The 26,826-nt window shown below is 43.1% G+C and overlaps 1 protein-coding gene across 1 annotated transcript in view; it reads right to left on the bottom strand.

Moving 5' to 3' along the window:
* cntn3b (contactin 3b) overlaps positions 1 to 25,931 on the bottom strand; it is a gene marked incomplete at both ends in the record, with an annotated part of 50,769 nt that extends 24,838 nt beyond the window's left edge. Inside the window, 4 exons of the mRNA XM_083660730.1 lie at positions 1,856 to 1,954; positions 7,324 to 7,499; positions 20,391 to 20,526; positions 25,877 to 25,931. Coding sequence (XP_083516856.1) covers positions 1,856 to 1,954; positions 7,324 to 7,499; positions 20,391 to 20,526; positions 25,877 to 25,931 — 466 coding nt within the window. The remainder of the gene's footprint in view (positions 1 to 1,855; positions 1,955 to 7,323; positions 7,500 to 20,390; positions 20,527 to 25,876) is intronic.
* Positions 25,932 to 26,826: the final 895 nt, after the last annotated feature.

Below are 26,826 nucleotides of genomic sequence, written 5' to 3'. Positions count from 1 at the left end.
TGCAAATAACTCATTAATATCAAAGTAAAATAGATGTAATAACTAGTTATAGCATTAAAATGACCGGTAATTACTGAGTAATATACAAGTTAAAAAAGTGCTTTTTACCAGGCTCTAGGGTTTCTGTTGTTATGTAAATTACTATAGAGTATGTTTGTACACCTATGCGAGTACTGTATAGTCAGCACTGGTCTTTTCTAAAATATATAATGTGTTGCAACAAATGTGCCCTGGAGGTTCACAAGATTTATTATTATTATTATTATTATTATTTATTTTTAAGGAGTGCAACCAGGATTTCTTGGTCATGTGATATGATACCCGCCCTTTTCACAACCAAACAGTAAAACATGGCCTTTATATAGAGTACTTCATTTAAACCAATTAATTGGCAGTGCTATGCAATAGACGGCTAATGAGAAAAAACATTGATTGTTTGTGCACAGGTGTGGTCACTTGTCTTTCTGTAATGAGCATCACTCTGGGAAAGAGAATCAATGCAGCCATCGGGTTTCTTCCTTTTTCTAACAAATGTATCCTTCACCGCGGCACCTTTCTAATTTTTCAAAAGTGTGTGTTAGTACCACTTATCTAATACAATTACTGGTTTTTCATTTGGATGTTGCTCAGTAATTACTAGTCAGTCTAATGCTTTAATTAGTGATTACATCTATCTTACCTGGATATTACTTACCGGTAGTTATTTGTGGCATATGTCATTTAAAGAGTTACCCAAATATTAGGGGTGGGAATCATCGGAGGCCCCACGATGCGATATTATAACGATACTTAAGTCACACTACGATATTATTGCAATTTTAAAAGATCGATACTTGGCGTCCGTGTATCGATACAATATTGCCGCGCAAAATAAAATGGCCCGTTTTCCTCCTGTCTCTCTTTTAGTCATAGTCATAGTCATGTCTTTGTTTTATATGTGCTCTTAATGTTTGCTTTCATACATGTTGTTATACATGTTTTGCTTTTGTGTTTGAATGTTTCCTTATGTGCTGCTTTGCGTTTCTGTCTGTCTTTTTGGCTTTTGATTCTGTGATCTGTGTGCAACTGTATGCTTTGACAGATGTGCTTTTAATATTTGATTGTGTGTCTGGTTCAAACTGTATTGCTGCTATCTTGGCCAGGGCTCCCTCGAAAAAGAGATCTTGTCATCTCAATGGGACTCACCTGGTTAAATAAAGGTTGAATAAATAATAATAAATTAAAATATTGTGATACTTTGCTGTATCGACCCCCCCCCCCATCAAATGTGCAGTGCAACCACCAAATTATTATTCCAAAAAGTATTAAGTAAGATAGAGATAGATATAATATGTTCAAGTAAGACTGTGTCACGCACAAAGCAAAAATCCAAAACGTTTCTCCACGTGTTACTTCTCTTTGTTGTAGTAGAGTGCAATTGAGGCCTGCATTCCTTTATGTTGCGCATTCCAATTAGAAATGGATTACCTCATGTAGGATTCAGACCACATTGCCTTAGCAGTGGGTTAAGACTCCAATTTGAGGAACATATTGCTCGACTAAGCCAAAGAATCAAAATGAAAAATGAAGGGGGGGAAAAACAACCAAGCAGGGATTTGCTTCGTAGCGTTCTGTATGAAATAAGGGAATGATGACTAAAAGCATGTATACACATAAATGGCTATAAAAACAAGATTAGCTTTGCGAGTAAGGAGGTAATCCTTTATCAAAGGTTGCCAAGGGAAACAGATTGGAGGCAATTCTTCAGGCAGAGTATGAATCATGCATTCATAAGAGATGGTGTGAGTGCATGATTTCAACTCAGTTAAACTCGGATCACATGGTGGTATTATGTAAAAGCATGTGGTGAACTTACCTCCAGAATGCATAGGCGGCCCACATAACAAAACCACTCCTTGGCCCTCACGCACGTTGACAGCACTCCTCACTGTTTGGCTTTTGAAGTTATCAAGGTCTGAAGAATCAAATGAGATCTTGCATCAGACAGAAAGATCAAAGAATGTACGATCACGAACGTCACAGCATCGAATAACAGACAACTAAAATGAAATAATACAAATAAAAGATTCTCATGAATTTTTTGACAAGTAGATTTTTTTAAAGGATTTTTTTTTAAGTACTATTCACCTTATGTTCCAACACAGGGGTCAGCCAATTACTTCCTATTGTGTTTACACTTCTTGTGACAGTACAGTACTTATATAATATTGTGTGTTATATTAACATAACACACATAAAACACAAACTTAACCTTATATTAACAGGTGTTACAATCTGTAAAATATAATGTCATATATTCCAATACCACTCAATGTGAAATTGCAGCCAGTGAGTCAGACTAGGTTTGACCAGGTAAAACAGACGGCGTTTTGAACAGATAGTCGTAACACAACTGGGCCAAGTGGGCGGGGCTACATAAGGTGAATAGAGTTCAAAATCTATAGGGGACATGATGACTTTTTTAAACTTGTTTTTCACATTACATTTGAAGCTGTGGGACTTTAATAGGGCATCATTGATTGCCTCGGGCCTGCAGCTCCTGAAAGCCTGCAATGCTTTCAAAGCCAGTTGATGAAATAGATGCCCCCACTTGGTGATGTTCAGCCTGCAACACCACACGTTTGTGCAAGGAAGAGATTAGGCCGAAACGGGATCCAATGAAGAGGTGGTTGGGGGGGAGGGGGGGGGTTTCCCTGGCCTCAACAAACACAGGGGAAGCGCGCGTGACAAATTACAGTTAGCCGTGCCAGGAGCAATAAGCAACATCATTATTAAATGTGGTGTATTCTTGCACTTAAAAGCATTAGCTACCCCATCAATACTCTCAGTGCAATTTATCCCCTGCAAAAAATGAATGAGGAGTTGCTGGCAGACAAAATCTACACCTGGGATGATAAACCACCCCTGGCTTCATGACTGATTGGAGAAGGGAGGGGGTGTCTGCAGTCAGCTCTGTAGCCTGTCTGCAGCCTCTGGCGAGCAGCCTGGAGTGAGCAGCCTGGAGTGAGCAGCCTTCCAAACACAAACAAACAGCAACAAAAGAAAGTCAGTGTGACCGATAAGAGAAATTAGGAGGGGGGAAGATTGCGGGAGAGAGAAGTGGGCCAGGGTGCGTGGGCGGGTAAGATTAATGAGCGGCTCTCCGATGACCGCGGCGGACTCAAACACGCGGTCAAGTCGCGGCGGGGCACAGAGGAGGCCACAGGAGGAGACGGACGACTTGAAACGCTGGACAGAGGCGAGTTCGCTTCTGATCCCCGCAGGCCACCCGGGGTAAATACACAGTCCACCTCCTGGAGACATCTAGGATTCTGAAGGCGCCGGCGGGGGGGAGGAGCCAGCCAGCCTCGTGCCCCGCGGCTGAGAGGAAGCATTATTAAAACAGCCGTTCATCATTAGCACAGCGCTGCTTTTTAGAAGCAGCAGGGGGGCGAATCAGAGAGCGGCTAATAATGACTTAGGGAAGGAGGAGAGGGTGACTCCTTCGCCCCGGATTTCGCCGAGTGCTGGGGAGGAGTGGGGGAGTCGCTCCAGGGGACACAGTTCTCTCATCTCTGGGCAGAAGAATAATGGGTTTCACCGGGCTGAACTGACCACACACTCAAACTGTGAGAGCCGCAGGCCCGGGCCCAGCTGCAGCAAGCTGCCTCTCTAAGCACAATCACTGGAACGTACAAGAATGGCTGGCCCACCATTACAGCGTGAGGACGATCGGTCTGGTCAAAGCACTTGTGTTTTTTTGACGCGTGGGTTTTCATTAGGGATGTTCGATATTGGCTTTTTTACCGATATCCGATAATGTCCAACTCTTAATTTCCGATACCGATATCAACCGATACCGATATAAGCGGGCTTTTTTTCCACCAAAATTTCACGTAACAAGTTACATAATGTAGCTTAATGTAGCTGAAGAGTTTAATATATAATATGCATGTTGTGTTAAAGTTGTAAGTGTTAGAGAAGCGAGCTTGTGACCAGAAGGTCGTCGGTTCAATCCCCGGGACCGGCAGGATAAATCTGGGTGGGGAAAGTGAAAAGGCAGCGCTTGCCCCTCCCTCATTACCACCACTGAGGTGCCCTTGAGCAAGGCCCTTAACCCCAACCGCTCCAGTGGAGCTGATCAGAGGCCAACAGATCAGACTGTGGTTGTACTGGTCAGCTTCCAGGTATGAATGTGTGTGTGAATGTGAACAGGGCACTCCTCTCAGTGAGACTGCCCCTGTATTAAAAAAGCAAAAAGAAAAAGAAAAAAGAAATCGGCATGAAAACCGATACCGATATTTTCCGATATCGATTTTTTTATGCTAATATCGGCCGATAATATCGGTAGGCCGATAATATCGGACATCCCTAGTTTTCATCATAGACTGTAGACTGACATAGCTACCGTGACATCATCCATTGGCTTTTGGACTCCTGTTTTGAAGCCACGAGGTTGGCATTTGTACCGTCGCCATCTTGGTTAGTTGGAGCCAGAAGTGAGGTCAATTTGGAGAGTCACAGCGCGGCCTGCTATTGGTCCGTGATCGGCGAGCTGCGCGATCACCGGACATATAACTGCATTTGTTTGTTTGTGTCCTGTTTTGGTGCTGGAGACAGCAATGTTCACGTCATTGAACTTCACCAGTTGCATGAGCCAAGACTAAGATCATATTAAACACATTTGATTTTGTCGGCACATCAAGACGATGAGAAGACAGTTAAAGTTAGTTAAAACAGTTAAAACAGCTCGGACTGAGTTTTATCACCACCTTACACCAAACGATTGAGATGATGGGAGTGCGTCGGAAACATGATTTCATCCTGACTTTAGTCGTTTGTCTCTGTGACAGTGAAATCATGATTTCATCCTGACTTTAGTCGTTTGTCTCTGTGACAGTGAAATCATGATTTCATCCTGACTTTAGTCGTTTGTTTCTGCGACAGTGAAATCATGATTTCATCCTGACTTTAGTCATTTGTCTCTGCGACAGTGAAATCATGCTTTCATCCTGACTTTAGTCAGTCTCTGTGACAGTGAAATCATGCTTTCATCCTGACTTTAGTCATTTGTCTCTGTGACAGTGAAATCATGCTTTCATCCTGACTTTAGTCATTTGTCTCTGTGACAGTGAAATCATGATTTCATCCTGACTTTAGTCATTTGTCTCTGCGACAGTGAAATCATGCTTTCATCCTGACTTTAGTCATTTGTCTCTGTGACAGTGAAATCATGCTTTCATCCTGACTTTAGTCATTTGTCTCTGCGACAGTGAAATCATGCTTTCATCCTGACTTTAGTCAGTCTCTGTGACAGTGAAATCATGATTTCATCCTGACTTTAGTCATTTGTCTCTGTGACAGTGAAATCATGCTTTCATCCTGACTTTAGTCGTTTGTCTCTGCGACAGTGAAATCATGCTTTCATCCTGACTTTAGTTATTTGTCTCTGTGACAGTGAAATCATGCTTTCATCCTGACTTTAGTCGTTTGTCTCTGCGACAGCGAAATCATGCTTTCATCCTGACTTTAGTCAGTCTCTGTGACAGTGAAATCATGCTTTCATCCTGACTTTTGTCAGTCTCTGTGACAGTGAAATCATGATTTCATCCTGACTTTAGTCATTTGTCTCTGCGACATTGAAATCATGCTTTCATCCTGACTTTAGTCAGTCTCTGTGACAGTGAAATCATGCTTTCATCCTGACTTTAGTCAGTCTCTGTGACAGTGAAATCATGATTTCATCCTGACTTTAGTCATTTGTCTCTGCGACAGTGAAATCATGCTTTCATCCTGACTTTAGTCAGTCTCTGTGACAGTGAAATCATGCTTTCATCCTGACTTTAGTCATTTGTCTCTGCGACAGTGAAATCATGATTTCATCCTGACTTTAGTCATTTGTCTCTGCGACAGTGAAATCATGCTTTCATCCTGACTTTAGTCAGTCTCTGTGACAGTGAAATCATGATTTCATCCTGACTTTAGTCATTTGTCTCTGCGACAGTGAAATCATGCTTTCATCCTGACTTTAGTCAGTCTCTGTGACAGTGAAATCATGCTTTCATCCTGACTTTAGTCATTTGTCTCTGCGACAGTGAAATCATGATTTCATCCTGACTTTAGTCATTTGTCTCTGCGACAGTGAAATCATGCTTTCATCCTGACTTTAGTCGTTTGTCTCTGCGACAGTGAAATGGCTTGCAAAGTCTGTTGGCGTACGGTCAGGTCAGCATTACTTGTCCCAGAGGTGCCACACTGCAGTGCAGCTCTATCCTTCTGAATGTGTATAGGATATTTGAAGGCAGTATGCGATGGAATCGTTAATTAATGTATCATTAATGATGTATTTTGATGGCGAGGTGCGCAGGTTAGGAATTAATTCCAAGTGTTTATTCTTGAACAGAAAATCCGCTGCGGACACCTGTTAACTTACAGCAGCTGCGGTTGACTGTTGGAGGCAGGGAAGAAGGCGAGGAGGCATTTCTATCTCAGGGCGATGGCCTCATTACAGGGAGAAAACAGTGAAGTATCGGCCATTCTGATCTGCTAGACCTCGCTCACTGTGCATTAGGAAAGACAATAAATGTCAAGCAGCTCTGCTCTTCACCCAGGCCCCACAAGTGAGATTCATTACCGGGCTATAGGCATAATGGCAGCCCATCTCCTGAGAGGAAGTGAAAGGCTCTCTATCTGTGGGACATGATCAATAGCCGGCGGTCCTCCTGATCAGGAGGGGGGAGAGAGGTGCCTCGACACCACCGCCTGTCTGGAAGGTAGGACCCCACTCCACAGCAGCATCACATTCCACTCCCACCCGCCTTTCAGCTAGGCTGGCAGACCGGCACAGACAGCCCCCCGTCACTGTCTGATCCATTCGGCATTTGCCATATATACATATGCAACAAACTGGCTGCTGCTGATTAGAAAGACGCTAACACTTCTGAATCATTATTTGGGTTGGTCTGCTTCAAGTGGGGATCACAGAGGGGCTGGGCGTATATCGCTTGGCAAATTATACGAGTCAATTCGGACTAGAGCGTATAGATGCTGTCAGAGTTGAAACCGCTAACGAGAATCAATGGAGTTCAGAGGCAGTCAGAAGCTGCCTCACCCTCTGTGTTTGTTGCATCTGATTTCATTCGATTACCATTTCCCTCTCGGAAAGCTGTTCCCAGCAGGCAATGAGGAATGAGGAATGCTAAATGGAAAAACAAGAAAAAAGGTCGACCATAATACGTGCATGTCAGAGTTCACAGAAGAGCACCACCACAACATGATTGCACCCATCGCACGTGTTGAAGGTTCATGCCAGAAACATGTTAGTTAGTTGCGGGGATCACTTACATGCAAATTGGAGGCAGGCTCTGCGGCTGAGGATGGAGCCCCACACGTTGAAGGCCGAGCACTGGTAAATCCCTGCGTCTTGGTCCCTGTCCAGGCTGCTAATGATCAGGCTGCCCCCAGACATGTGACGCCGGTAGTCGTTCCCCAGATCAATGAGCGTTCCGTTTAGTGACCATCTGGAAAGACGCAAACACAATCACCAGCCGGGGCCTCTGGAGATCTGCACTCACAACGTTTATCGCCGGCGGGGATCGATCTGATCGGCCCGCCCACGTCATGCAGAGAACACAAAGGTGAGTAATGAGAGCAGGGATCTATATTATTAACCAACGTCGTCATGCATGCAGAGAGATCACAGTATAATGTCAGGAATATCCCCCACGGCAAGGTAGCAACAGAGAGTCATTGAGCAGGTATGTGTTGTTGACTAGGGAAGCTAAAGCTCACAGAGGGCTTTAAATCAACGAAAGAATCTATATATTGTCTTAATTTTAATTTGTGCAAAATTCTAAATAATCGATAAATAAATTAGCCATGTTGTATGATAACTAAGGATTATTTCCTACTTATTTTATTTTAATTAGGGTGTGCCCCCCCCCCCCCACACACACACACACAAACTCATTGCCTTCATAACACCTTTACTGTATATACGAGGAATCAGCGTGACGTCACAACAACAAATCACAGCAAAACACCCGGAACCGCGGCAGTTAACTAGTATGAGTTGTGCCAAACAAACGTTAATATCTCAAACACTATACATGACATCGTTTATATTTTGACATCCTGAGTGAGAGCAGAAGTAGCTCAAGAGTTTGATGTATAATATACGCATGTCGTGTTAAAGTTGTGTGAAATGTCGCAGTTTTTTTTAAATGTACACCGCACAGCTAGGGCTGGAGTGAGCACTCAAAGTTGGCTCTATAGGTTCCCACTGCCGTTTCCACCCGGAAACGCGGTTTGTTTACCAAAATGTAGCCTCAACGCGAGACTCTTCAGTCATTCTTCCTTCAGAGTCTCGGATGCGTGGTCCCCACAGCCACTGCAACGCCGGCTAAGTGGCTGCATGCGATATACATGCTATCAATCACAATAAAACTGTACCTACCTCCGAGCCAATGTTGTTATCCAAGAGTGCCCTGGCACTCCCAAATAGTGCGTAGTTTCCAATACCGAGCACTTTTTCACATGGCGGAGCCGATGCTCAAAATTGTAAGCTGCACTACACCCTCCTAACCACTGAGCACCGAACCGATACATCCGGCGCTGTGGAGCACCTAAAAACTTGAAACGTGAAAAAGGGCTTGGTTTTGTTAAGTACGCACTATTTGGGAGTGCCAGGGCACCGGCATCTTGGATAACAACATTGCCTCGGAGGTAGGTACAGTTTTATTGTGATTGATAGCGTGTATATCGCGTGCAGCCACTTAGCCCCTGTTCACACAGCACGCCGAAGCAACGCTCAACCTACGCTGTACCTACGCTGTACCCACAAGTTTCATTTCGGCGTCCTTGTTAACAGGCAAAGCCGTTCACACCACCCGCGCACGTGCCACGCCGACGCCGTGCCGAAGCCACGCTCAACGCCACGCCGAAGTGATCACTCAGGCCTGACGCCGAATTTCCAAGCTTGACGCTGAAGCCGTGAAGCCGTGAGGCATGAAGTCAATGGGGGTTGTTGTGGGCGGGTAGGCGCTGAGAGGAAGAGAGGAAAAGAGAAGGCGTCTTGTGTGAACAGTAACGCTACGTTCACACAGACACAGGGAACCTACGCCTTGCCTTGCCTCAACCCACACCTACGCCTGCAGACCTTGAGCTGGGCGTGAACCGATCACACCGCACGCCTTTGCACGCTGAACCAAGCGCCTCTCCTCTCTCCCGACTGTATTTTTTCACGTGTGGTCCCGAATTATCATGGATAGGGTAGGTAAAATAAATCTGATATATTTAATGTTCTATTGATGCTGGATATGTATAACCAGGTCTGACTATAGTCGGACATTTTAGAGAGGTAATCTTGCAAGAATATGTGCTGGCACAACAACATTGTCCATCTTGCTTCTTCGGTCGCTATTCTCTCTCATGAAGATTTGTTTGCAGACAGGGAGAAAGCCCCACGTGATAGCCACCCGTCAATCTCTCTCTCTCTCTCTCTCTCTCTGCTCAACACTGTTGTAGTAACTCCATTTTATTTTGAAATTCAGTTGACTTTGCCATTTCCCACGGATATTGTCGTGATTTTCTTTCATGGCTTGACAGAAGAAGCCTGCCTGCACGCGCCTAGTCGGCTTGAAATTAGAACTCACGCCTAAACGATAAAATCGGCAAGGCACAGGCAAGGCGTGGGTACACGCAGGGTTCACGCTCAGGCAGCCGGTGTGCATAGCCTCGTTGACTAAAACGGACGTCGGACGCCTATTTAAAAGCGTGGGTAAAGGCAAGGCATAGGCAAGGCTTGGGTCCCCGGTGTGAACCCAGCCTAATGCGTACGTTCAGCTTGTGCCTGCTTCAAGCTTCAGTTCTGCTTACGTTCGGCGTCCTGCGTGAATGAGGGCTTAGCCGGCGTTGCAGTGGCTGAGGGGACCACGCATCCGAGACTCTGAAGCGAGAATGACTGAAGAGTCTTGCGTCGAGGCTAACCAAAATGCTGCACGGCTGATCTCTCGTATTGCATTGCATCTAACAATCAATTTCTGCTCCCTTTAATGAACGGTCATGAGACACTCAATCAAACGACTTCATAAAAAACTTAAGGAAGTGACAGCTATCAATTGCAGCTCTCAATATTGATAGAAACCCACTGAATAATGGTTTATGCTGAGCAATCAAACGCTGCTCATTAGGTAATTCACCGCGAGCACCATTGCCTGGCAGTAAGTGCGGTGCGTCTATATAAAGTGACTATCACTCGGTTCACCTCGAGGTAGATTTACAACGTCTCCCGGCAGCAGATTTGATGGCGTTTCAGGGAGAGCGATATCCTACAGGAGCGCGGGATGATGGGATTTCATCTCTGCTGAACGAACAGCCATCACAGTGAATTAGCTGGAGATGTGATGGACACCTTTACATCCCTCTCTCTCTCTCCCTGAATGTGAGCGTGAGTGGAGTGTGATTGGAATGACATGTGTGAGTCTGTTTGAGCTTGGCGTGGCTCGACGACTGTGAAATGACAATAATAATTAGCGGGGGGGGGGGGGGGGGGGGCGAAAAAAAATCAATATTATTTCGCCCCCCAAGGCAAACTAACAAGCCGTCAGGATGGTGCTTCACGTAGAGTCTTAAAAGCGGGCGTGACTCCAGCTCAGTTTCCTGCCTGACAGACGACAAAAGATGATCATAGTCTTTCATGTTGTCGCCTGCATTATTCATCTTAACAGCCTGGTGCGCCATTCACTTCATCTGACTGATTCTGTCACCGCTCCAGGCACTCAATTACTTTTCAAATGTTTCAAGACGCACGGCAAAAAGTTCACGCTTCTGAGAAATATACGAACACGTATATAATACATTATAATATGAACATTTAAAATAAAACAATACTATCGTATCGGGATTCCCTTTGAGTCTGCATTTCAACTCCATTTCTCCATCGCAAGGCGCTGACGTACTGTAATCCTCTGGGTGTGTGCAGATCTTGGAGAGGGGACTGAATGGGAAAAGGATGGAAGCTGGCTGCGTGTGTTGGTAGCCACGCTGCAGCGTGATTGAAATTAATGATTGGAATGAATGGCAGAGGATGATGGCGTGCAGCCGGAGCGGATCACACACACAGCTCTGTCTGGAGCAGACAGCTGGCTGGGTGTGAGGGTGTCTGTACGCCGCGCTGACACCAGCAGTGAAGCCGAGCCGCCTACTCCTGCAGCAGGCACACCTGAGAAGGGCCCAGAGACACCTGTCACCGACACCCCGCATTCTGCCTTTGCTGTGAACTCCAGCGAAGGCATGGGTGTGTGTGAGAGGTGAAGATGAGGAAAAGCCAAAGTGCGAAAGAATCAAGGGCAGCGAAGCAAAAGCCAAAGTCATTCTTACCATAAGGAGCGGATTTCGTTACACAATTTGAGATCATTTTTACCGTGTAGATTGTCTCAGCCACAGCCATGTCTGAGCTATTCAAAAGGATTATTCCTGTATGTAGTGTAGGAGGAGCAGTTGTGCAATCCACATCATGATTGACCAGTTATGAACAACATATTAAATGCGCACTCGGCAACTTCGCACATTGCCGGCAACAGAGGTAACCGTAACTGAAATCATGTCGCAGCAGTAAACTGTACACAGCATGCTTTACCAACATGGCAATTATTTTTTTCCAATCAATTACAAATCAATTACCCCGAATTTAGACCACATTAAGGCCACACCCCCATTACATTTGATGAGATTTTGTCAATCCCAAATCTGAGAACATATCTTCATTGTTAGATATGATTTTGTCAAGAAGTCCATGATCATGACTTTCTGTATCGTACTGGAGGTCGAGACATACAGTAACAGTGAAGCTATGATCAAAACAGTCATTCTTCTTCGATCATTCTCTAATTGTGTTTATTTAAAAGAAATAATGCTGAAGTTGAACAATGCATCAGTTTTGTGGGAAACCTGCTGGAACAACCTTCAAGAACCCCTGGTGGTCCCCGGACCCCGTGTTGAGAACCACTGGTTTAGGAGATTTCACTGTTCAGTTTGAACATTTCCCACCAGTGACACAATACACAACAGCAAGATTTCATTCGGGGAAACAGGATAAATGGCATCTCAAGCTCATCTGTTGCAGCCGCACTGCAAGAGATCTATTTTTACATACTGTACAAATCTGGCCGGTGAGCACAGCCAACTCCAGGACAGCCAAAGCACTTGCTAGTGACTCAAGCTATTAATGTAATGTTTTTACTATCTTTATATACAGAAAAAAAAATCTGATCTCGTGCCACTTCTCAAAATGGCTACTACTGTATGCCAGTGGATTCAACATTGATGTTAGCTATGCGCTAGTCGCAATGTTAATTGTTCTTATACAAAGATCAGATCTAATAGACCTCAGGATGGTCAGACACTCTCCAGGCTTTGGAGACGACCTCCCACTCACCCCCATAAAATGGCAGCTTTCATTGATTTCATTCATTAATTATCATCATATACGATATTAAAGAAATCAGCCTACCATAGACTGTAAAGAAAAAGATATATCAGAGGTTGCATTAGACTTTGACAGTTAGACTGTCATTTTGACAGGCAGGGTTGTAAAAAATCTGTCATAATCTATTACCCGTGTTAAAATGACAGAGAGCCTTCAGTTAGAATCCGGTAAAAGGCAGACAATATTCTAACATGACCACTCCTTGTTCGGTACCCTATCTACATCCATTTGGAATTTGGGCAATTACAACTTACAAAATAACAACAACTACAATATAATAACAACAATGATTTCGATTTTTGTTCATTTAAAAAAGAGGGCTGGATTAACAGTTTCGTCCAACTTGTTGCATACCATTTACTGTAGTGAGCACAACTCAACTCGACACAACACAAAGATGTCTGCATGTCAAAAATATAACCATCTCCTTTCAATAACTCCTCACAGAATTGAGAGAAACAGGGAGACTGCGACAGACGTCTCTTTAGTAGAAGTGCAGAAACTAGTATATAGAATCTAACACACGTCAGAGTTGGGGGCGGTAACAGGGGGACAGAGAGTCCAGAGAACATGTCCTGTTTGCCGCGGTGTGCTGCAGGCGGAGGCTGATCTGGGGATGCTCTGAATGAACTCTGCCTGACCTTGAGATTCACATCAATTTTGCATGAGGTCTGCTCATCAAATACAGAGTGGGGCTTCTGCTGCAGCGCTGTCTCACCTGGCTTTGCTTCAGGCCAGACACCCACAGACACTAGGGACTACACACACACAAGCACACACACACACACACACACACACACACACACACACACACACACACACACACACACACGTATACATACCCACCGACACGCACACGCAGAGCTGAGAGCTTATAATAGAAATTCAACTGCTGACCAGGGCACTCTCTACAATTAAGTTGAGTTCTTATTGCTGTCGCTTTGTATTAAATTGATATTTCATTTGGTTTTCAACCCGAACGTGAGACAATAAATAATGCAAACCCTATATCACTCACGTGTGTGTGTGTGTGTGTGTGTGTGCGTGTGTGCGTGCGCGCACGTGCGTGCGTGCATGTGTTTGTCTCAGGCTGTGGGAGCTGAAAATAAATATTAACAGATATCGGCAACACACACACATGCACAGATACTGTAGAGTGTACACCCTTGTGCACAAACAGGCACACAAACACCCACACACCATAAAATATATATAAAATATGAAATATGGACATCCTGACAGCTTCTCAAAAGTGAAGCCAAAACATCTCGATCGCCCCCTGATGGCTGGTCCCAGTATAGGTCATAAGTCCTGCCCCCTCCATTTTAGCGGACAGGACATGAGCCAAACTAAAAAAATCTAAGTACACATTAAATAATATTTTCCCCAGAGATGTTTTTTGTCATTTTAGGTAGTTCTTATTACACTGATGTACTGTATGTTCAAGTGCACATTTTTAAACGAAAAAAGGGCTCGCAACACAATTTTTTTGATAGCTCCCGTGGCGGACATTTATTGAGACAACAAACAGTTTCGGCCTGATTTGGGCCTTCGTCAGTGTCAAGTGAAAAATACATTAACAAGGAAGTGCTTAAATAGCATTTTCATGGGTCTTTGTCTCCGCCTAGTGGTGTGGAGGCAGACCCAGGTCTGCCACCATTTTCCTTTTCCTTAGAATGTGATTTATGCTTTGTGAAACTGTTCTGAAGATTGTACCTGGGTCTGCCTCCACACCACTAGGCGGAGACAAAGACCCATGAAAATGCTATTTAAGCACTTCCTTGTTAATGTATTTTTCACTTGACACTGACGAAGGCCCGAATCAGGCCGAAACCGTTTGTCGTCTCAATAAATGTCCGCCACGGGAGCTATTAAAAAAATTGTGTTGCGAGCCCTTTTTTCGTTTATTTTCCTGTTTAGTAAGGTTGAGCTCAGCACCAACCAGTGGATGTGCGTAAGTCTCTCGATGCTCAAGTGCACATTTTTCTCACAAGTTTGTTTTTAGTTCGTTATTTGACAATATAAAAGGGCTGATTGACCGCATGTGACAGCCACGGTCACACAGCGTCACACAGCGCCACACACTGTCAGACGGCGGCACGGCTGAGGGCGCTCAGTCTGACTCTACTCTGCATACTCAGTCTGACTCTACTCTGCATACTCAGTCTGACTCTACTCTGCATACTCGCTGAAACGTGAGATTCTGGCTTCACTTTTGCATAGCAGATACGGGGGCGTATGGTTCATATAGTATACAGTGAAGGACCCACACCCACACGTACATTGGTCACAACAGGCCTGAAACATGCAGACACCTGCTTTAAGTGAATAGCCAGATGCCTAAAGTGTTTGAAACAATTTGCAGGATCTGTGCTGTTATCCGGCTCCATGCTGTTACTGTCTCGGTTAAATGAGAAAATAGCATCTGCTTTAGTAGGCCTATCCTCGGAGTGCTATTCATGCCCCTCGCTCTCACCCGGCACAAACCCCCACCGTCTCCCTGATGTCACATTAGGTGACAGGAGACAACAGCAGAGAACTGTTTATTCCTCCTCTCCAATCACTGCTGTGCTGTTGATTCTGTATTACACTCAATTCATAGAGAGCACAATGACAGGGTGTATTCATATAAAGCACCATTGCGAGCGCCTCTGGCACCCCACAGGTCTATTTGTCAACTGAAGTACTGCCAGAGTTCCTATATGCAGCCTGTCAGAGAGTTCAGAGTGAACCCTGGGTGAGGTGTAGGTTGGAGCAGAGGATCCAAAAACAACTAACTCACCACAGCCATTCAACTCAACTGCAACCCATAGGGTTTATTAGCGTAAACCTGTGACCGATCGGTGACAATGACAACCTGATATCACTTCTTCAGTTATCTCTGTTCAAATGGGAGTGGGATTTCCATACATGGCCAACACATCCTTTGAAGGAAAATTGCACCCTTGAGTGCTCTCACACTGTTAACCATATGGATTTGTAATGTTCAAAGCATTCCAGGGGTTATTTTGTGATCAAATGTTCAAATCTTTGGTGAACCCACTTTCCTTCAAACCTATAATATGAACTTGTTTTCAATCACAGATGAGTGTAGGCCAGGCTGGGTATAGATTGATTGATTGATTTTTTTATTAGAGTGTCATGCATTCTACAGTGCCCGGCCCCCATGGGCCTTCAAGACACACACATCAAATACAAAAATAAAGCAATAAGACAACACGACAATGGTACAAATAAAAAATAGCACAAATCTCAAGTCGACGACATACTGCTCAAAGAACAAGACAAATCATTCCATCACTTTTTAAACAGAATGTTCTCTGTCTTTGTTCCTATGCCTGACAAATAAAACGTGCAGTGGGGAAGGTCCTTTTGTAAAACACAACCCCAATTTCTCATAGTCATCCAAGTACAACAACAAAAAAGTCGGCATAAATAAAGGACAAGATAAAGCTAGCTAACCGCCTAGTTTGTGAACATTACATGTAATCACCACCCTGCCTATCATCAGTATATAAAAGGGAGCTAGGGCTCTGTCTGTCTGTCTGTCTGTTTCTCTGTCTGTCCCATTGATGACATCACTGATGATGTCATCAATGATTAGTGATGATGCCATCAGTGATGTCATACATAGGCATTGTAACATCATTGTGACATCAGTGATGAGAGTGACTGAGGGAGAGGGAGAGAGACCGAGGGAGAGCAGAGAAAGGGGGAGAGTCTGAGGGAGAGAGAGAGAGAGGGGGGAGAGAGACTGAGGGATAGAGAGAGAGAGGCGGGAGAGAGACTGAGAGGGAAACATTGCGCATGCCCCAGTAGGGCAGGCGAGGCCACGCGGTAGCCGAGCTGCAGGCGAGGCGGCCCAGCTGCGTATGCGAGCCTCGCCCACCAGCTACTACATGATAAACAATCATGTAGTAGCTGCCACCAGTACATATGATAATTATGCCTATGTTATTTGCACCTGTGCAAACAGAATGTTTAATTATGTTTTAAGGTGTCTACGCTGGAAAAGAAAAGGAAAAGTTTACCGTTATTGCTTGTTGTTCTCTTGTTTTACTGCATCTATATGCCCTGTTTTTGCACTGTTATACTGTTATTTTGCACTATGTTGTAACGGAGCCTACAGCACAAGAATTTCACACGTGATACTTGTACTACGGAGTGACAATGCAAATCTTGAATCTTGAATCTTGAAATCAAGCGTGAGATGCCTAGTTAACCAAAACACAACATGTCATGTGGGGGTGGGGGGACGGACGGGACTGAAAACTTGCATTTTCAGGTGATTTGCCAAACTCATTGTAGATTTATGATATGCCAGTTTCCTTTGGCATATTTGGCTCTCGACTTTTTTGGGGTCATCTTGACAAATCTGGACAATATTCCAGCTTGACTTTTTTTTTTACATCTTGTGAGCCTAATTAAGCCTGTCACATGCTGGCTGCATGGTCAAACTATCGCAGTTTCCGTGCTGGTAAGTAATGTTAGATGAGAGCTGTGAGGCACAAAAGTTTCCATGTCCTTGTCTGAGAATAAGTAATAATAATGTTGATGCATAAGGAGTAATGTTGGATTACTTAAAAAAAAAAAAAGCATTCTAATACTGATTTGGACGTTGATTACTATTGCAACTATTGAAGGTTTGGGCCCTAATGTCTTGTAGCTGCATTGCATTCTGGTCTATTGAAGCTACTGTATCTACATCTTCTAGTTCTACAATGACTCCTTATAGGATTTCAGTGTAAAATGGTGGCCCTAGACGGAAGACGACTCTGAGGGATTGACACCAAAACCTTTACTGCTGATGCTTAGACTTTCTGCTATCAACTCACTAATAATAAGACAGACAGACAGACAGACAGACAGACAGACAGACAGACAGACAGACAGAAAGAAAGACAGACAGAAAGACAGACAGACAGACAGACAGACAGACAGACAGACAGAAAGAAAGACAGACAGACAGACAGACAGACAGACAGAAAGAAAGAAAGAGACAGACAGACAGACAGACAGACAGACAGACAGACAGAAAGAAAGAGACAGACAGACAGACAGACAGAAAGAAAGAAAGAAAGAGACAGACAGACAGACAGACAGACAGACAGACAGACAGAAAGAAAGAAAGACAGACAGACAGACAGACAGACAGACAGACAGACAGACAGACAGACAGACAGAAAAACATGGGATAACAAAACGGACGCAGGAATGCAAGCCACATCACCAGTAACTCTTTTGACTGTTGTTGTTTTTGAACAATGTTAACGTAGAGTTTTCCTTTTGAACCACATGCTATATGGGTCACTGCGGGACGTCCTGGAGGGCTGAATCACCTCATCCTGACTGGACATGCATTATGCAGATAGGCCACTCGTGGCTTCCAGGCAGGTTAGCATCAACTGTGCTGACAAACTCACAACACTGACCAAACTGTCTGAAGTACAATTTGGAAAGTATAGTTCTACATACAAAGTATTCTACGGTCCAATCTTCCATAGAGATGTCTAGCCAAATGGATATATTTTTCTTAATATTGTAACTGGGGAGACTAATGCCTACCCCACACTACAGGATTTTCAAATCCTTGAAGATTATAAAAATCTTGAGACCCCACACACTACAGGACAGAGAGAGCAGATTTTTTTACATTTCAATCTTGGGACACACACAATCGCGTCTGTTCAAACGCAACCCCACACACTAGAAGATTATGCCGAAGATTCACCTTGGAAGCAGGGCTCGACGTTAACTTTTAAAATGCCTATTCAGTGTGCGCACCGGGTGTAGTAGTAGTAATAATGATAATAATAATAATAATAATAATACATTTGTGTCATTTCGTTTTCTAAACAAATCTTATTTAAAAAAAAATGTAAAATGTTTTTGAAGGATGTGCTGGTCGAGGTGTATGTTGTAGGCTTGTTGTAGGCTACATGCTTTGCAGTATAGCATTAGTTTTCCGTCCCGTTCAAAGACGCACGGGTATTTCACCTCAATGACAATTTCCTCGTCCTTTGTTTCTGTGTGGGGCTGCGAGCGGACACGGACCAGATTATTTTGCGAAAAACTGTAATGGAAACACAGCTACTACTGGCTCTCTGCTCAAGATGCAATCGCCTGTCGGGTTGTAAATATCTAACATGTTAGATATGCCCGATTCACAATCGGGAAGAGGCAGTCTTCCCGATTGTGAATCTTTGAACCCCACACACTACAGGATAATTTGGGAAGATTATCTGCCCGACGCGGCTCAAATCGGGAGCACCCCCGAGAAAATCGGGAGGGGGGAATCTTGGCCATAATCTTGCAAATTATCCTGTAGTGTAGGGTAGGCATAAGTATAAAAGTCTGAATGGTCTGAATGTTGTATGCTTTTGCCTGGCCTATGTAATTATACAAATCTTAGTCCTCTGCATGATCTGGTGCTATGCACAGTCTGCAGATGCTGGTGAAAGTCACAGCATGGCCACTTCCTAGGGGTGTGCATGGCAGTCATTTGAGCTTCTAATTTCAGTGTTAGTGAAATATATTCCTGAGCAAATTTTACACTTTGTATTTGATCATCGGGACAAAAAAAATTAATAAAAAAAAGTCCTCTCCTTGCCCAAAGGGAAATGAGTCAAATGCAATCAGTGTCAAGAAAAAGCCAACCCAAATACACCTGACAAATGATTCCTTCCTCAAAGTAAAACTAAGGACAAAGCACTAATTGTCTTTACAAGCATTACCATAAATGCCAATCCACTGCACTGAGCTTACAAATTGTCTTTTTAAACCCAGTTTCACATTATTAATCCATAATTGAGGGTAAAGACACGTTTATTTTGTGTTGTGTTATCAATAAACAACCCTTTTTTCCTTCTCTTTTGTTACAATGAGCAACTGAACCATCTAGTATATCACTTCACACTATTAGAAAATCAAATCAAAGACCTGTATCGTACGTGTGGAACAGATGTTCTCCTCTCACAGACGGATCTGTGGAGAAGAACTGCTGCCATCATTTAAGTTGGACCTCAGCTTGTTCACAGCTGGTGAAAAGGCTGCAGATACACATACTATATCAACAACAAGCACGTTTTCCTATCATGGCACTACTGTACCAACCAAGTGGACAAGGACAAAAAACCACACGAGCGATGGAAGTGGATGTCAAAAACGCTTTCACTTGCTTGGGAGTGGGAGCGATGGTTCAGACCCCAGCCTGGGATGGCTCGGGTTGCACAACAACAAGTATAACGATCCCCCCCCTGCTGCTGCTCTTAGGCCATGTTTTCGGATGATAGGAAATGTAAGCGTTTAACGGAATGTCCCTCACAAGGTTACCGCCTCGTCCTCCACCGCCGCTTGCTGTGCATCTGCACGATATGCTGCTGACCAAGCTAGGAAACACAATCCACCACAGAAACAGCGCCGGGCTGCCATTTCCAGGCCCGGCTCCTCCGCTGCTGCTGCTGCTGCTGCGAGGGGAACAGCCGGGGACATATCAAAGGATCTGCGGCGAAGATTAGTCTCTGCAATCTCCTTTCCCCCTTCTAATGATTTCTTATGCCGCGCGCCACATTACAGTAGAAGTCATCATCAGCTTCAATCATACAGCGGCTTAAATCTTATCATTAATAAAGTTAACCTCACGCTCGTATCTGGGGGCGTTAGCGTATTCATCAGGCTCCCCGGCTCTACCTCGACATCACACAGCTCAGACTGAAAATTGACTCTAAGCTTTTTCAATTAGAAATTGATGCTCAATTAAGCGGTTGCTCTTTGAAGCCTATCTCTTTTTTCTTTTCTTTTTTGGGTGGAAAGCAGCAATGAAGATTTACAAGCAATTAAGCAGCAGTGGAGTTTCGTGATGCGACGGGGACGAGAGCAGAGATCATCAGGTAGACGGCTTTCCGTGACTTGGTGGGTAATTTACCTGTACTGTGGGGAAGGGTTGCCCTCCGCCTCGCATCTAATGGTGGCTTCCTGGTCGGGGGAGTTGATTGGTAGAATGAGGTCACTGGGCTCCGTCTTCCATCTTGGCCCTTGAAATATGACATCCTCTGTACAGGCTGGAGAAAGGGGGGAAAGTGCATCATATAACAACCCGAAAAAGAAATAGTCTCTTTGACCTTTATACTGAAATAATTCACCAAAAAGCAGGCTGTTCATACCTACAAAACGTAATGCACTTAACAAATTTACCACGAGAGGGAGGGGGTTGTGGCCACATTTACCACTGGTACAGGGTTGTGGCACGAGGCGAAGCCGAGTGCTATAAACCCTGTTTATACCACTGTTGCTAGCCAATCAGAATCCAGTATTCACTCATGCTGTTGTAGAATATCATTTATAACCCGCATAATGTATGCGTAAGGTGCGGTAACCAGCAGGGGGCTATATAGGCACGATAGGTACCTGAAATAAAATGGTGGCCAGTAAGGATGTTGTGGCCGGGGTGGCGGATGGGCATATACGTTGCCCATGTACGATGCCATGTGTTCAAAGCACTTTTTTCAACCGTAAGCCACATTTAAAGAAGCTATTGTATCTGCGATTTTTGTTTTTGCCAACTAGATGTCACGTTGGAGTTGTAATGTCAAACGTAAACACAGTCTATAAAACACATTGGTTCACTGCTCACAACAATATAACTCGCCAGTCAGATATATAATAGTGGTTTGCGGGCATCTAGTAGGGCTGAATATCCCATTTAGCTCCTTTAATTTTTTTAACGAACATGTTTCTTATTAACCATGACCAAACCCTAACCATAACCTAACAAAGTCGTTACTTTACACTTGCTAACCTTAACCGTAAGAGTGCATTCACACCAAGGCAAGAAAGAGCTTCACTCGTGCGAGTTTGCTTTGACTTTGTAATAGAGTTCGTAGGAATAATCCTACGAATGGGAAATATATTTTTTCGTACATATCCTACAAACATTTCATGAGAATATGTTTAATTATGTTTAAATTATGTCGATGCTATTTGCACCTATGTGCAGTGAATGTCACTGTTTCTGGCTTGTTTTTATTGCTTTACTGTTATTGCTTGTTGTTTCTCTTGTTTTCCTGCACCTATATGCCCTGTTATTTTGCACTATGTTGTAACGGAGTCTACAGCACAAGAATTTCACACGTGATACTGTACTTGTACTACGGAGTGACAATACAAATCTTGAATCTTGTTGCCAAAAGCTACAGCCAGGGTCTGAACAAACAAAAAAGTGGATGGGGCAAACAGACATTCTCCAAACTGCATGGTTAGGTTTTTTTTGGTCTCCCTATAATGCATTGCTCCTTGCCTTGAGGGGATAATTCAACAGCAAAAAAAATCTACCTAATCATTGCGACTGAAATACTGCAACTCAACACCCACAGATCCTCAACACATATTAGTTTTATGATCAAGTATGGAACTGCTACTGCTGCTGCTCTGTCCCAAGAAAATCAACCTTAATGCAAGTGGCTGTGATCTGACATATTGGCCCAGTGTTTTTCTCGCCTTGAGAATAGTCAACACCATCGACCATTGTTTTGCTTTTGGTATCTTGTTTCACTGTATGCTGTTTAAACAATCCATAGGCTTCATCTGAAAATATCCTTTAGATACCTAGAAAACTCACTTGCTCCAGTGTGGCACACTAGGGGTGGGACAAAATGTTGAAATATACTTCCTCTTGCGATACATTATCAATACATTGGCGCCCATATCGTGATCAGTGTTGGGGGTAACTCATTACAAAAGTAACATATTACATGTAATATATTACTTTTAGCAGTAACTCAGTAATATAACTTATTACTTATAGAATTTCAGTAATATTATACCAGTTACTTTGTGAAGTAACTCAAGTTACAAGTTGAGTTACATTTTTATTAAATCAAAGCACATATTTAAAAAATATACAATAATTTCCTAATCAAACTGTGTTGTTTTTATGCAAATAACCACTATAGATGACAATAACAAAGGAAAAGAATAACATTTAGAATTTTGGATTGTTTACACTGACTTCAAGGAGGTTGAAATTATTTTTCAGGATGGTTCTCATTCTGCTGCTGCTGTTGTTTTGGTGAAAGTAATGCAAAAGTAGTGAAATAAGTAACCAGTTACTCTACACAGAAAGTAATATTGTAAAGTAACTTATTACTTTCAAATGAAAGTAACTAGTAATATGTAGTATATTACATTTTGAAAGTAACTTGCCGATCGTGCACTGATCGTGATACCATATTATCATGACATTTATCCTGAAATGTGTATTTTTTGCATTCTTTTTTGCATTCTTTCCCCCCCTGTGAACTTAATTTACACACATTGAAAAATATTTTACTGAGGCATCGTTTTGTATCGTTCATTTAAACATTTTAACTTCACACGTGGAAGCCATGAAAAAGTTGCAGTCAGTGTGTGTTAAAGAGGCACTTTGTTGTACATCATGTCAGTTCTGTGAATAAATACATCATTCCCGCTTTATGCCCTTTGAGGGGTATTTTTATATAATAAATAATTATTTCTTGCAATGTATCGGTTATCACAGAATCGCTGTATCGCGATACCATCGTTATCGACGGCCAAGTATCGTGACAGAATCATATTGTGAGTTACTCTATGATTCCCGACCCCGCGGCACACAGGGTCCATTTGCCCTGCTGGACTGTGCCAGGCCTCACTCAGTTGCTTCATCATTACGAAAAATCAGCACACTGTTGTTAATATGCAAGATGTGATTCATTTCGCCTCGGTAAAGCTCCCTGGTAAAAATGCAAGTAGATCAAACATATCGCAAATAAGTCATATTTTTCTCTGATTACTATGTAAATATTTAGCTGGCTAAGGAGTTTGGGAGAGGTTTATGCAGTTGCACGGACCACTTAAAAGATGATATGGAGCGGTAAACCAACATCTTGACGTATAACAAGTCAGCGAGTATGGCCAAGTTCTGGGTGTTTGCGATTGAACTGAGGCAGCCAATGTTGGTTGCTTGACAAGCACAAACAGTTGCGGCCATAAGTAATAAATTCACAGATGAATTACTGATTTCCTGTAATTGAGTGAATCAATTGTTAAAGCAGTGGTGGATTTTCAGAACATCTATATCATGCTAGTTAATTGAGGCCATAGCGATGCACTCATTTGCCAGCGAGGATGGAACACAGTCTGGTGCCAAATTAAAAGTCAACAGACGTCCATAGGAGGCTTAATTAATGTCCTACTGCTTACACACTGCAGCATGTGGCCATAGTAGACTTAATGAATGTCCTACTACTTACACACTATAGTATACTATGTACTGCAGTAGGCTTAATTAATGTCCTACTGCTTACACACTATAGTATACTATGTACTGTAGTAGGCTTAATTAATGTCCTACTGCTTACACACTGCAGCATGCCGCCATAGTAGACTTAATTAATGTCCTACTGCTTACACACTATAGTATACTATGTACTGTAGTAGACTTAATTAATGTCCTACTGCTTACACACTGAAGCAGTGCAGCATGTGGCCATAGTAGACTTAATTAATGTCCTACTGCTTACACACTGCAGCATGTGGCTAGCAACTCCACAAACGCTTTTAGGCAGAGTAATACATGAAAGAGTCAACACTTTTTGTTAGGGATGCACGATATATCAGCAATCATATTGGTATCGGCCGCTGTCATTTTTTTATATATCGGGATCGGTTATTGGTAATAACAGCAATGTTAGTATCGGTTATCGGTATCGGCTAAAATTCTGACATTTAGAGGAAACAAAATCTATGATTTATGGGCTTTTCCAAATGTTTTGGAAATAAAGAAAGACAACTTTTTCAAATTGACAGTGTTTACATGTGTTTTTCAGTACGTACAAAAATTGTGATTATCATAGAAACTTGTTTTTAAATAGATCATATCGACATCGGGAAGTATCGGTTATTGGCCGGGTTATTGGCCATAACAGCACTGTTAATAAAAGGTATTGGCCAAAATGTTCATATCGGTGCATCCCTACTTTTTGTCATTGCCGAAAGGTGAGGAACAAGATGTGAGCATGAATTGAAGAGGATCACTTAGAAGGTTATGAAATATGAGCACATTCATTCATTCACCTTGAACCAAACTGCAGTGAAGTGGGAGACATGTGACAGGAAGACACTGTCAGAAGTTAATGTATATTCCAATAAGATCATGTAAATGGTAAATGGACTGCATTAATATAGCGCTTTTATCCAAAGCGCTTTACAATGTGCCTACATTCACCCTACATTCACATCGTGTACAATGACCTAATAAATTGTATCATGACCTATTAATAAATGGGTACATAAATGGCACAAATACCTGACTTCAACATTAAATTCAATCACTTGGACTGTTGGTTAAGCATTAACACCCTAATGACTTGATGGAAATCAATGTGGTGAAAACGCCAGGCTAACGTCTAACGGCCCATCTCGAGTTTTGTGTGTAGCTGAGGCACTGTCCATACAGCTCCTGAGGAAGAGCCTCCTCTACCTGTTCTTCACGGGAAGCAAACCTGCACAAAGAGTGACCCGGCAGACGTCAAAGCTGTTTTATAGTGGTTTTCAAAGGCTTTTTGGATTAATCCAGTGACATTTTCAGGCACTATTTAAGTGCACTATCACAATGATGAATATGTATTGACGAGCACCCATAGGCAACGCCGAAGGACCTGGATGTTATAAATGTCGCTGTTGTCCGCCAGGAAGGTGAGTTCGCTCGGAAGTCGCTCCCTCGAGAGCCCGCGTGTGAATTACCCATGAGCCAATTTGAATAACATTCATTGGGATTTACAATGTCATTTGCGCAAGGGTCGGTTGACATTCTGCTATGTGTCTGCTATTTCTCCTGCTCGAATCCCAGGTGGCCACAAGGGGCAGAGCGAGCCACGGTGGCGAGAAGATTGTGCTCAAATGCAGAGCCAGTTTCATTCCAAGGATCCTGATAATGATCTGGACGTGTCAGAAGCAGGACTGCGATTGGTGTCCCAGAGGTCCCTGACGGTGTAGTGTATACAGTAGGAGGAGGGCGCTCTGGGGGAACTGCTGAAGGACACTGTCACTGAGCCATACTGTACGCAGGTAATGACTGCAACTTCATCAGGGTAACCTTGTTGGTCAAGAAGAAGAGCTTTGCTAAGGTTCTGATTCTGTCTCTTCCTCACCCAGCAGAATGAGACATACTATTTTATGTGGTTATAACTTATGAGATTTTTTTTCTTTTTTCAAAGTCCTCTAACTTGCACCTTAGGGACATGATGGACTTAGTCTGTGATATTTCTTCCATGTGAGATTATTATAAAACCAACCCTAATGTTATTCTGGAATCGATACACATTCAAAATGATGATATACACTAAGCCTAATAGCAAATGCAGTTTCAAATGAAATAGTGGTAAAACATCTTACCTGCGAGGCATCCAGTGATTGATAGCAGAACCATTCGTTTCCATAGTAGCATCATCTTTAGTCGCCGAGGGCAAATAAGACTTTCATCCAACTGCTGGCGAATGGAATGCTCTCCCTTGAATTCCCGAATTTTAATCTGAAGGGAAAGTAATTATGGTTCTAATTAAAATAGGACATTTTGCGCCAAATATGACAAGCATTCAACAACATGATTACAGCAGTGCTAAGTTACATAATTAGTTTTCATTATTTCTGAGTTATTGTGGGTGAAGTGAAAGTGAATCCGAAGAAGGAGCACTACAAATGCGGCAGGCAAAAAACCTACGGATACGAGGCAGGAATGAGAAACAGCTGCTAAATGAGTGTGTTTTCCTTTAGCGCGCATATTCCATCCTGCATAACAAGCTCAATTCTGCTTCTCAAAAGAGACGAGGAGTGAGGAAGAAAATGATTGTCCTCCAAAAGAGACTTCTCTCTCCCTATCTCACTATTAATAGGAGATGGCAGAGACAGTGTACTGTACTCTACTCTGCAGCAAAATGCCACTTCATACAACAAAGGCTTTTGGTGGCCAACTGAATCTTAGCGAGCTGATTGCCTCCATTTTAGTCTCCATCACACTCCCTTAGATCAACAGACGTTAGAGATGGGCACCATACAGTATACGAAAAAAAATATCACAACTTCACTGTGAGGATGACCACTTAATTCACAGACACACATTAGACTGGTCACTCCACGTATGACTAGTGAATCAGGAAAGAGCGCTTTTATCTTTTATGCTCCTGCTAGATGGAATAAGCTTCAGGACTGTCTCAAACTGGACCAACTGGTCTCTATAGAATCGTTCAAAGCGCGAGGATGCACTGCATAGGACTTGCACCTGTTTTAAACACGATTAAACACGATTTTAGACGGACAAGCCCGTCTTTATTGTCACACGGTTACAC

This window comes from Poromitra crassiceps (genome assembly GCF_964638095.1).
Source record: "Poromitra crassiceps genome assembly, chromosome: 25".
Classification (NCBI taxonomy): domain Eukaryota; kingdom Metazoa; phylum Chordata; class Actinopteri; order Beryciformes; family Melamphaidae; genus Poromitra; species Poromitra crassiceps.
This window is presented reverse-complemented; position numbering and strand designations above follow the sequence as displayed.